Source organism: Ctenocephalides felis, unplaced genomic scaffold, assembly GCF_003426905.1.
Source record: "Ctenocephalides felis isolate EL2017-DRISC unplaced genomic scaffold, ASM342690v1 CF-g0.4_SCAFFOLD_01886, whole genome shotgun sequence".
In the NCBI taxonomy this organism is placed as follows: domain Eukaryota; kingdom Metazoa; phylum Arthropoda; class Insecta; order Siphonaptera; family Pulicidae; genus Ctenocephalides; species Ctenocephalides felis.
The window spans coordinates 112088499-112102421 of NW_020538040.1; the positions used below are offsets into that span (position 1 = coordinate 112088499).

General features: G+C 30.8%; 2 protein-coding genes across 2 annotated transcripts; both read left to right on the top strand.

Moving 5' to 3' along the window:
* Positions 1 to 908: 908 nt before the first annotated feature.
* LOC113375719 (prisilkin-39-like) lies at positions 909 to 3968 on the top strand. Its single transcript, XM_026615663.1, has 4 exons — positions 909 to 929; positions 1050 to 1400; positions 3649 to 3745; positions 3826 to 3968. The coding sequence occupies exons 1-4, from the start codon at positions 909 to 911 to the stop codon at positions 3966 to 3968; spliced, it is 612 nt and encodes a 203-aa protein (XP_026471448.1).
* Positions 3969 to 5358: 1390 nt separating this feature from the next.
* LOC113375720 lies at positions 5359 to 6417 on the top strand. The gene has a single exon (XM_026615664.1). It carries the CDS (start codon positions 5359 to 5361, stop codon positions 6415 to 6417), a length of 1059 nt encoding a protein of 352 aa, XP_026471449.1.
* Positions 6418 to 13923: the final 7506 nt, after the last annotated feature.

Sequence of the window (13923 nt, forward strand, 5' to 3'; positions counted from 1 at the left end):
AATAATTATTAGGTATATAAGTTATTAGAATGTAAAGAAATTGAGCTAGCATTGAAAATAAAAATGAAATAGTAAAAAGAAGAAAGAAGATAATAAGAGAAGAATGAAGATAAGTTAAACTATGTAGAAGAAGAAAGAAAGTATATAGTATAAAAAGAATAGAATCTATATATAAATTGAATATGATATAAAATTTAGTACAGAATTTAAATAAATGTTGTAGGTGGCTAAATGCTTTGAGTAAGCGAAGCCAAATAAAAACGTAGCATTAAACAAGTGGTGCTTAGCAATGTGGCTAATAGCTGGAACATAAATTACCGCAAATTAAATGTATTTCTCACGAAGCTTTAATTTTCTTGAAATTTTTGAAAAAAAAATAGATTTGAAACATTTCATTTTTTTGAAAATAAAAAAAAATTAACACTTTTGAAAATTTTGAAAACATTTGAAAAGCGAACTGTTTTGATTTTGATTTATTGTTGACAATTTTGAATCTTTCTCGAAGAAATTTCAAAGTGCAGCCTTTTAGAGACGAAATATCGTAAGCGCCGCGTCGCAGAGTTACTGTTAAACAGTATAAATCTTCATGCGGAACCCATGAAAATGTGAAAAAAGTTAGTACTTATTATTGAAATCTTTATAAAATATCTGATATTTTAATGTGCATAATAAGTGCAGTGATTAGTTATGGCAACCAAATGACACTATTTTAGGGAGCGTAATTAATCACGTGAGGTTTTTAGGGGGAGAAGGAACCTGACAAAAAATCACAAAATATCACGTGATGGAGGTAGGGGTATAGTACGATATTACGTGTATTTATTTTTTAACTGATTTTTTTTTTAATTCAAATATTTTCAAAAAAAAAAAAAAAATACAGTTTTATCACGTAACTAAAAATACACGTTATGTTTGGTGGGAGATGGGGGGTAAATTTGAATATTACCAAGAGGGAGGGGGCAATCCAGCAACTTGCCTTAAGGCAGTGAACGATGCCAATTATTTTTTTAATTTTATTATAATTTTCACGTTTAGTAATTATGTTTTAGTGCATTCCAATTTTGGCCGTAATCGCCGTCGCGCGCGGCAGCTTGGTCCCAGCTCATTTGGGAGTACAAGCTCACGGTTATTCCGTGACCCACCATGGCTCGCATGTCCCCCATCACTCTTATGGCGCACACGGCTACGGTTACGGCGGATTGGGTCATAGCTACGCTCACTCAGTCAGTTATCACGGAAATCATGCGGTAGCCTACGCTGGACATGGGCTGAATTATGGCAGCCATGGACTTGCCTACACCGGACACGGTTTGGGATACAGCGGGTACGGTTTGGGATATGCTGGACACGGATACGGACACCACGGTTATGCAGGACATAGTTTTGGTCATGATCACTATGTGAGTATTAAAAATGAATTGAATATATTGTGAAAACATTACTCTTGCTAACACACAAAACACTTTCTTCTCGCGGCAAATATCGTGTGGGCAAAATTTTAGAAAAACCTTTATCACGCAGAAAAATCATAAATTTTAATTTATTTTTATTATAAGTTTTGTTAAAACAGATAATAAATATGAAGCAATAAGAACTAATATTTAAAATATGATGCAAAGTATTCCTTAGATACTAATAAAAAATTAGAAAAGTAATGGAAAAAATGTGTAGAAAGAAAATAATGAAAAAAATTCTATTAAAATATTGGAAACAATATATAGTAATAATGGCAAAAATAATAATACGTCGCATACAAAATTGTTAAAAATATATAAGGTAGGGCTGGGCACAAATGTCCAATTAGAATTTGAGTAATCGTATTGTGAAAACCAAACCAATTATATAGCTACAAATAACACATATCAAACAATCAACTATTGAACTATGTTCAGTAAAATAACCAGTTATGTCTACAATTGTGTTTGAACTACTTTTCTAAAATTTGTCATCTGCCCCTTTTTAACCCATAATCGGGTTAAAATAGGATTGACAGAACTAACATTTTCAATATCTTAAAATTTGCTATTTTAATTTTAAAGAGATTGTACAAAATAATAGATACATAGTACAACTAGCGAAAATATGAATTTTATAGGCATATGTTTAGAAATCTCAATTAAATAACTTAATTTACATTTTTGTTTACTATTTTTTATTGTTTACATCTTTGCCAGGGTAAAGGTTCAGTTGGTCCTTTTTACTCCACCTAGGTGTAAGTTTTTATAGAGCTTTTATAAAAAAAACTGCTAAATCAAACTTAAAATTAATAATACATATTATAAAACAATCAAATAACAAGTACTTAAAAATTCTATTAAGGTCTCGTAATCTAACCCAAAGTGCTTATAACCAAAAAGCGAAAAAAAATACTTTGGTTGTGAATTTTCAAACATTGCCTTTTATCTTCTGAGTCGTAAGGCTCAAGGTGATTTCTGGTTATACATCTTCTTTGCTCTACGTTCAAATATTTTTGTTAATCTTTTTTATTAATCGCATTAATTGAATTACAAATTACAAATTTTTATAATCAAAATGGCTTTCAAGAAATAATTAACGTCAATAATTAATTTTAGCTTACAACTTCTATAAATTCAATCGATGGATTCGGTATGCAACTTTTTAATTTATTAGCCTTCCAAATATGTCAACTAAGCAATCATAAATTCCACAGGTTTTTATTAAAATACTAGAAGCCATTAGCTTCTATAACAACTCTGAATCTTTTTTAACTTTGCTTGTTCTTGAGATTTTTTACCCGCGTACCTTTAAGCCCCGTTCAACCCTAAACAAAACTAGAATAATAAAAAATATAAGAAAGTAGTAACTAATTTTAATATTTTTTTTAATAAGCCTTATTTCTTAAGTAATTGTAAAGATCAGCTAATCATTTCAAAACTTTTCTGATAATATTTTAAAAATTGAACAAAAGTTTTAGATCAAATCGTATAGATCAATTTTTTTTAAAAGAAAGGAAGCTAGTGTACTTAATAAGACAATTAATTAATAAGAACAAATAATAACTAATGAGTCTCTATCTCTTATATTAGATTTATTAGATTTAGAGGATATTACGATATTTTAAATTGAAATCGATCAAATTGATATATTAAATTAAGTTCACATTTTTTAAAAAATAACAAACAGAAGCAAAAGATAAATAAAATAAAGAATGCTTGATAATTGCTGATGTAATGAAATCTTGTTAGCATAATTTCTTGAGAAATTTAACGCCTTTTCTGAAAAATGAAGCAGTATCAAATATTCCATAAAAAAATATTTTATGATTAAGAAACGTGGCTATAATAGATAGGTATATTAATATTATTGAAAAATTCTAGATTATAGACGTGAGGATACCCCTGTACTTCTTGAAGACACAATTTATATATTCAGAGTTGTTATAGAAGCTAATGGCTTCTAGTATTTTAATAAAAACCTGTGGAATTTATGATTGCTTAGTTGACATATTTGGAAGACTAATAAATTAAAAAGTTGCATACCGAATCCCTCGATTGAATTTATAGAAGTTGTAAGCTAAAATTAATTATTGACGTTAATTATTTCTTGAAAGCCATTTTGATTATAAAAATTTGTAATTTGTAATTCAATTAATGCGATTAATAAATACAATATTTTTTTTTACTCTAGGCTCACCCCAAATACTCTTATAACTATGGTGTAGCTGACCATCACACTGGTGATATTAAATCTCAACATGAAGTACGCGATGGTGATGTAGTTAAAGGTAAATAATCTAATTTATAATTATAACAACGTAATTATTTCTGTGAATATAACAATTAAAGTCGTATAATTTTTTTATAGGACAATATTCACTGGTTGAGCCCGATGGTTCCGTGCGCACTGTGAAATACGCCGCCGATGGTGTCAATGGATTCAACGCAGTGGTGTCCAAGAGTGCACCAACTGTCCATGCTGTTCCCGTACACCACGGCCATCACTATTAACAGATCTCAAAATTCCATGCAATACTATGACTAACAATACTGATAATAATCATTAAAATTGAGTTATGTAATAAATGTGTATATATAATTAATTACAATAGCAATAAATATGTGACTAAGTGACAATTAAATTCATATCTTTTATTAATTCCCTATTGATAATATATAATATATCAAACTACATTAGACATAACTATATTGCTATTGAAAATACCATTAATAAAATAAAACTAGTGGGGTGGGTGGCATCGTGCCTTAAGGCAAATTGCTGGAACTTCCCGTACCGTAACAAAATGTTCGAGGAATACTGAATGTTTTCAAATAGATTATTATAAATATTGTAACATTGTCTAATATTTATAAGAATTATATAAACTGAATTGCAACGTTGAAATTATTTGTTTAAAGTATATTAGCAGTCTTGCGTGAGCATTCGTAGCGTACACATCGTTCGAAATAAATATATATTTTTTGAAGTTTAGTGAAAGTAAACCTTGTACCTGTTGTGTTTTGATAGTGAGCTGATAAACAAACAATGGAGTCGGGCCCGTACGGGCCAGAGGGCGGACGACCGCCTGATAAAGGCATTACACAACATTCAGATTTAGGCGCAACCATTGCAGGTGCAATGCACGTGCTAAATGACCTTGAAGATTTTAACAATGAAAGTAGTATGGATTATAGTATAGATGATCAAGAAATAGATTTAAGTAGTTGTGAAAGTATTCACAATTTAGATAGTAAATCTAATAAAAACAATAATGGAATTAATAAAACTAATCCCACAAAAGTTAATAAAAAAGAAACAAAGCTAAGAAATTCTAATTATGTAAATAGTAATAAAGAAAATAAAATTAACAGGACCATGAAATTCATTAAAAAGGTGACTGGTGCAAAAAATAACAAAGTCAAAAGATTAGAAAGTGAAGTTAATTCAAAAGTTGAAGTTCAGAAAAGTAATGATACAATAAATAAAAATGTAAAGGCTATTCAACGCAGTAGTAATGATAAAGTAATGGAAGAAGCTGATAGTGTACTTAATGCGAATAATGAAGAAAATGTTAATCAGAATGAATCAAATTCTATTAACAATAACATGGTTAGTGAAGAAATGGTTGAGATGAATGAAGTAAAGTCTAGTAACTATGCTCGAAACAATAAAATACGATTTGAAGAAGACGATAAAGGACCATATCATATATATGTGGAATCAATAAATAAAAATATTGGAAGGTTACATCACATGGCAATTGGAAGGATGTTATATAAATCAGTTCCAAAATTGAAGACAGAATTAACAGAAATTGTACAAATTGGAAAAAAACAAAATAAAATTAGTAATTAAAATGCAGAAATAGCCAATAGTTTACTGGAAGATGAATTTTTCAAGATGAATAATCTCAGGACCTACATTCCTAAATATCTAGTAGTAAGACAGGGGATAATATTTGACGTTGATATTAATTTATCGGAAGACGAAATAATGGAAGTTATAGAATCTGATTATCCAGTGGTGGAAGTAAAATGTTTAAAGTCAAAAAGAGGTAATAACATCAATTATAAATTGCAATGTGTGAAATTAACATTCAGGGGCTCCAAATTGCCGGAGAAAATTTCAATATATTCAGTAAAATGTAGGGTTAGTCCATACATTAAAAAAGTTGTGCAGTGTCATAATTGTTGGTTCTTTGGTCATATAAAAGAACAATGTAAAAGTAAAAAAAGATGTCCGAAATGTTCAGAACAACATGGATTAGAAGCCTGTACTGAAATTTTAAACTTAAGATGCTGTTTATGCTCCGGGGAACACGTTGCAAATAGTACTGAATGCCCGGAATTCAAAAGGCATAAAAATATTTATGAATTGATGGGGACTCATAATATAGCTTTTCATGAGGCGAGACATATTTTGCGAAATGACAAATATTCAAGAGTTGTTAAATTTAACCCTTACACTATAGATAAGGAAAAAGATTTTCCGACGATAAAAGAAAAAAGGAGGGATGAATACGGACTAGAAAAAAGTTACTGTGATAAAAATAAATATAACGAATTATCAAAATTAATAGAAGAAGAAAAGGATACAGAAGAAGAAGACATAGTATGGATTAGAAAACCAAAAAGGTCACATGTCAAAAATGTAACAAGGGTAGGAGGTCAAGGTACGTCTAAAGTATCTAAGTATAATAATATAAATAATGAGACGGATATTAAAAGGGTAAGTAATAGAGAAATAATTAGTAGAAAAAGGCCGATTAAAACGTCGGAAGATAATACGGATCAAGAAGGAAATGAATCAAGAAAAGAAGAAAATGATCCACTCGAAATTCTTAAGCAGTTAGTTACACAAATTATATTAATAAATAGATCTGACGATTCTTCCATAAATAGATTACTGAGTATTGTGATGAGTAAATTGGAAAAAGATAAGAGAACTACAGGAAGTTAAATTAATAGAAACAATATACACAATATAAATAAGCCAAAATGAATTTAAAAATACTACAATTAAACTGCAGATCATTGAAAGCAAATAAAGAAAGTATAGAACATTTCTTATACAATAATCAGATTTCGATAGCGGCCCTTTCCGAAACATGGTTCAATCCTAATGCAGTATACAAAATCAAGGGGTATAAGATTTTTTGGAAAGATAGAGAAGATGGATACGGCGGAGCAGCCATCATCGTCAAAAACAACATAGATTGTGATGAATATGAAACAATAAACAACAATAAGAATATACAAATATGTGCGGTAACAATTAAAACAAATATAAACTTTTGCTTAGTTTCCATTTATTGCTCAAATAGAGAAGAAATAGATTTTACTGATGTGAGGAAAACTATAGAAGGGATCCATTTAAAAACATTGATCGTTGGAGATTTCAACAGCCATCACTTTGCATGGGGAAGTATGGCAAACAACACATCAGGAATAAAATTACAAAAAATCATAGAAGATCATTCATTAATAATTATCAACAACGGCAAACCCACAACAATCGAGACAAGAAACAAAAAAGCGACGAATATAGATTTATCTTTATGCTCCAGCAATCTCACAGATTATATCAGATGGGAAATACTCGAAGAATCTCTTGGAGCTAACCACTTACCAATTATAATACATATTTACACAAATGCAATTTCAAACATCAAAATCTTCCCAACAAAAAAATGGAATACGAATCAGGCCAATTGGAAAGGATATGGCGAAGAAATTTCAAAAACTCTCCAAAACTCCAACATACCTAATACAGGAAAACAAAAATATGAATTGTATAGATCACGCTGCAGAGAAAAACATAAAGAAATGCCAAGTGATAATTAGCTCAACCTTCAAACCAGCAGCATGGTGGGATCAAGAATGTGATATTATGGTAAACGCAAGAAAAAACGCATTTACACAAATGCGCAGAAAATATAATTATGATAATTTTATCCTATACCAAAAAATAAATGCACAAACCAAGAGATTTTTAAAGAACAAGAAAATACAAAAATGGGCGGAATACACAAGTTCAATTAACAAAATCCGGCTACAATTTGGAGGAAAATCAAAATATTCAACAACAAAAACACAAACAGGAACATAAATCCAAATTTTACGGAAGAATGTGGACCAGATTATGTCTGTAACAAACAAGATATATTTAGTAAGAATAATAATGAAGAAACAGAATTAATGTCACCTTTCAAATATAATGAATTGAGAAGAGCTCTAAAAAACAGAAAGAACACGGCTCCAGGTAAGGATAACATTTCATATAATATGATCAATAATAGTCCAACTAATTTTGAAATGGAACTTTTAAATGTATTCAATAATATGATCACACACCACTGAATTCCTGAAAAATGGAAAGAAATAATTGTAGTACCAATAATTAAACCTAATAGAAACCCAAAATCTATAGACTCTTATAGACCAATATCCCTAATATCATGTGTAGCAAAGATTTTCGAACGAATGATAAAAGAAAGACTGAAATGGTACATTGAAAACAAGAACATACTCCATGATACCGTATTTGGTTTTAGAAGCGGAAGAGGAACAATACATTTATTGAGTACCCTTACCACCGACATAAATATATCGACTTCAAACAATGAATATATGTTGCTACTGTCAATAGATATTGACAAAGCCTATGAAAACGTAGACCATAATATTCTACAGAAAAAAACTACGGAATATAAATATCCCAGAGAATATAATTAAAATAATATTGGAGTTGATATCACCAAGATATATTTATCTACGAACTAATGGAGATATGATCGGCCCTAGATCAGCATACAACGGGATCATACAAGGTTCCATTTTAAGCCCTACATTATTCAACATATATACTGCGGATTACCATAAGATACCTGATACAAGTGTTAAAATATTACAATATGCCGACGACATTTGTTTATACATATCAAGACCGTCAATAGAATCATGTATAACGCAAATGAACTATGCTATTAAAGAAAACATAAAATGGTTATCAAGCAATAATTTAAATATATCACCAACCAAAAGCTCAGCAACGATTTACACTAGACACACACTCCCCCAGAACATAGGTCACATAAGGGTTGGAACTCAAGATGTTATAATAAAAGACAACGTGAAAATACTAGGCATAATCTTTGACGCCAAAATGACATTTAAAAAGCATATACAAGAATTATCAAGAAAATGCGAAACAGGCATCAATATACTTCGTAAAATAACAAATACTAGATGGGGAGCACACCCAGAGACATGCCTTTTACTATACAGAAATTTGATTAGAACTCAAATAGATCACGGATGCTTTATATATGGAACAACGTCAAAAACTGAACAAAACAAACTTGATAAAATTCAATATTCCGCAATAAGAACATGCATGGGGGCATTTAGATCAACACCGACAAATGCGTTATTAACAGAAGCAGGAGAACCTCCTCTGAGCATGAGAAGAGAGATTCTAGCAAACAGATTCTTGATGAAAAAACTTAATGGATCATGTAAATTATTACCCAAACAGTTAGAAAAACTAGCAAGATTACATTACTCAACACGCTACTGGACAAACAAACCAGCTCCATCACTAATGAATAGTTTTTATACAATTAAACCTCACGAAGAGAACATCATAATCAATGATAAAACTCCATATTACATCTACCCACCGCTAAACGATTACATTAAACCATACATTGATATAGATAAGAGCACAAATATAGCAAACACGGACATATATATCCGTGAATTAGAACTTCATATCAACTCAAATTGGCCGGATTATTTGCAAATATATACTGATGGCTCTAAAACATTAGAGGGAACCGGATGTGCCATACATATCCCAAGAATCCATTACAGTAACAAAGTAAGACTTCTAGACTATACATCCATATTTTCAGCGGAACTTATAGCGATATACACTGCCGTAAAATATGTGAATGACAATAATATTAACAAATCTTTGATACTAAGTGACAGCAAATCAAGTCTAACAGCCATAAAACACGCCAATAAACATTCAAATATAATAATATACAAAATTATAGAAATCATAAAGAAAATCAATACTGATGATAAATCCATGATTCTGCTTTGGATAAAGGATCATTCTAATATAAAAGGCAATGAGATGGCAGACAATCTAGCTAAAGAAGCATGCACGAGCGGCGATCAATTTGCAAAAACTGCTGCGCTAGATTTAAAACATTTAATAAAACGACAAGGTTTGGAACTATGGCAGAAGTCTCACTCAGAAACTACAAAGGCAAAAGGATTCATATATGCACTGACGAGAGAGATTGTTTCACCAAACACATGGTTTAAAAACATAGAAGAAAGTCGAAATTTTATTACAGTAATCTGCAGATTGAGACTCGGACACTCCTACTGCAAATCGCATCTGAAGAGAATTGGTATCTTACAGGATCCAAAGTGTGACTGTGGAAGCCTAGAAACACTCGATCATTTATTTTGGGAATGTAATTTTTATCAGCAAGAAAGATCAAAATTATTCAAGAATTTACAAAACGTAAAGATTATTTTTCCCATCAATGTACAAATACTTATATCAAGTAATGACATAAGGATAATAAATATTTATATAATTTTATAAGTAATAGCAAAATTAATTTATAGCATAATTATTATTATATAAGTACCAATGTATTGTATAGAACTGCTACAACTGTATAGATAATTGTAATGGCAAAATGATGTAAATCAGAAGCCAAAATAAATAAATAAAAAAAAATATAAAAAAAAATATATTAGAACTATAGTCAGAATTAAAAATAAAATCTGAATTATTTTCGATATACAAAAAATTAAAAAAAAAAAGTTGAAACAAAAATTTTTTTTCCAAAATTTATTATTTTGTTAAGACAAGCAGAAAGTTCTTTGAATCATTTAAATCGGACGCTTAGTTCTCTCAAAAACTGCCATTTTTTACATATTTAGCTCCGTATCTTCGAAATGGCTGGGCCTGCCTTTGCCAAAAACTAATAAACACTTCTCCCAATCATAACTAATTGAGTGTGTTTTAAATCATTCAAATCGGATACTCCGTTCTCTCAAAAAGTCGATTTCTATTTTCTGCACTCTTTGCTCCGTATCTCCGAAACGGCTGGACCTGCCTTAGCCTAAAACTAATCAGCTCACTATACATAGTAGACTCGATGCTAAATCTTATATCTTGAAATGCAAAAAGGGATTCCAGAAAGCCTGTGGATGCAGAAAATCTGGATTGAAGTGCTCCGTTATCTGTACGAATTGTAGTAGTATCTGTGATAATTAACAAATTCCATCACAAGATAGGGACGAAGAGGAAGAAACGGACACTATTTTCCAAGAGGATTGAAACAATATGAGGATACCACGATAAAAAACTAAAACTAAAAAAAATTACGTATATTTATTTATTCATTTATTTATTGAAATTAATAATTTAACTACTCGTCCGTTCTATGATACCATTATAACAAGTACATCATAACAATGTTAATATGTTAGAATGTTGCTATTATTTATTTATTTATTATTTAATTTATTTACATTATTACTTTTAATTAATTTATAAGTATTTTAACAGGCCAATGTAAATGATACACCACGTTACTGGTTAAGCAGTCCCGCAAAAATAAGCAATTTTTTCGATGTTTTACAAAATATACCTGAGCCTGCAAATGAGCTGAAAACAATTATTTATAAGCCACCATCTATTTTCGTACATAAGGTTGATGACATTAAACCTTTAACACGATTACTTGATACGCACGCACCTAAACAACACACTATTAAAATAATAAACAATAACTCGGTAAAAATACAAGTTGCTGATTCGCAAACGTACAATAAAGTTCTCAAACATTTGAAACTAGAAAATTAGAAATACGGAAATGCACTCGTTCCAGGACAGAAACGCGAGAACCTTTAAGGTAGTTATCAGAAATCTTCACCACAGTGTTGATATTAATGACCTAAAAACAGAGATTGAAACACATGGCCACACTGTAGCGCGTATTGAAAATATGATGCACAAAACCAAAAAAGTTCCACTTAAACTGTTTTTGGTTGAATTAGAACGAAAAAACAATAACAGCGAAATATACAAAATTGAATTCCTAAACCGAACAAAAATCATCATCGAAGCTAAACACCGAAAAAAAGAAATACGACAATGCAAAAGATGTCAAAGATATGGTCACACAAAATCTTATTGCTATAGACAGCCAAGGTGCGTAAAATGCGCAGGTGATCACATTTCGAAAGAATGCGAATGAAGAGATAAAATCAATGAAGGAGTAAAATGCGTAATTTGTAAAACTGGAAATCACACAGCCAACTATAAAGGGTGCGAAATATACCGAGAGGCCATAGCACGAAAGTTTCCACCCCTTCAAAAAAGAACAAATGAAAACAGAATAAATTATTCTACAGTCAAACCAGGTACATCCTATGCTCAAGTGATTAATTCACAAACCCGTAACGCCGGTAACAACAACAACAATGAAAATATCGAAAACACACCAAACTCACTAAACACCCATCGAAACGATATCAACGAGTTGAAATCAATGTTGAAGACACTAGTAGATCGGATGAGCGTTATGCTCAATCTCCTAACAGCCGCTGTACAAAACCGATTGAATTAATGGATTATCTACGCATAGGAATATGGAACGCAAACGGTCTTGTGCAGCATCGCCAAGTACTTCAATATTTTCTAAAGGAACAAAATATAGATGTAATGCTCATTTCAGAAACACACTTCACCTGTAGAAGTTTTCTGAAAATTTCAGGATATATTATTAACTTCCCGTAGGGTAAGTTATAGTAATCGCAAAAAATCGAAAATGAAAATTTTTATATATCTTTACATTTGAGAGGTTTCTGAATGTTTTGGCATACCTTAAAAAAAATGAATGTATGTGTGTGTGTGTGTGTGTGTGCGCGCGTAGTATGTATGTGTGTGCGCATACAAATTTTCGTCGACGATTTCGGGAACACGGAAGAAGCAATTTGAATAATTTAAAAAACATTCGATCCGTATTGATAAGGAGACGTGCTGATTAGTTTTTGGCGGAGGTAGGTCTAGCCGTTCCGAAGATATGAGGCAAAAAGTGCCAAAAACGGTACCTCAGTTTTTAATAGAACGGAGCGTCCGATTTCAATACTTCAAAAAACATTTTACTTGTATTGACAAGATAAAGATTTGATCAAATTTTTATAAGGGCAGGTTTAGCGGTTTCGGAGATATAACAAAAAAGTAAAAAAAAAATGCCATTTGGCGGTCAAAAATGATTATTAGACATATGCACATCAAATTATCAGATATTTTATAGAGATTTTAACAATAAGTATAAATTTTGTTTACATTCCTATGAGTTCCGTACCTATGTTTACCCGTTAGACAGCGACGCGGCGCTTACGCGCTTTATATTTTGTCTCTATGCATTTAAAGCAGTACGATTGCTTTGAAAAAAAGTTCAGATCTTCCAACATATATCAAAATAAAGAAAACATTTTTTTTTTTCAAAAAAAAAGATTTAAAAAAAAAAATTAAATAATTTTTTTTTTCAATTTTTTTTTCAAAAAAAAGTAATTTTTTGTCAAATTTATAGTTTCTCAAAAATCTTATTTTTTCGAAGTAATTTTTTTTCAAAAATGTTAATCGTTTTTAAAAAAAATAATAATTTTTGGTACGGGAAGTTCCAGCAATTTGCCTTAAGGCACGATGCCCTAATTTCCTTAAGACAGAATTTCACTTACAGCTAGTTTATAATTCTAATTATCCAGATGGTTCAGCTCATGAGGGTAGCGCAATTTTAATTAAATCTTCAATAAAACACTATCCATCAACATTTATCTCTAAAGACTACATCCAAGCCACAAATATCGTAGTAGAAGAGTTTTGTAGTAAGATGACTATATCTGCAGTCTACTTGCCACCGCGGCACAAAATCACCTTTGATAATTTCAAAACATTCCGAAATGAATTAGGTGCCAAATTCATCTGTGGAGGCGATTTCAATGCCAAAAATGTTCAATGGGGTAGCACACTTAATAATCCAAGAGGCAATGAATTACTTAAGGCAATTCAGTCCAACAATTGCTCATGCAGTTCGACTGGTGAGCCGACCTACTGGCCTAGCAATCTGAACAAGATTCCAGATGTATTAGATTTCTGTATTTTTAAAGGCACTGGAAGTCATCAACTCAAAGCGGAATCTAGTCTAGATCTCAGTTTGGACCATTCTCCAATTATTATTACTTATAATGGGCGACAAATGGAGTACAAACAACTTCAATGTTCATATAAATTTTTAAACTGGGATGAGTTTCAAAAAGGTGTCGATGAAGCCCTCAATTATAATGTGCCAGTTAAGAATGAAGCTGACTTGAATGAAATTAAAAAAAAAAGTTGAAACAAAAATTTTTTTTCCAAAATTTA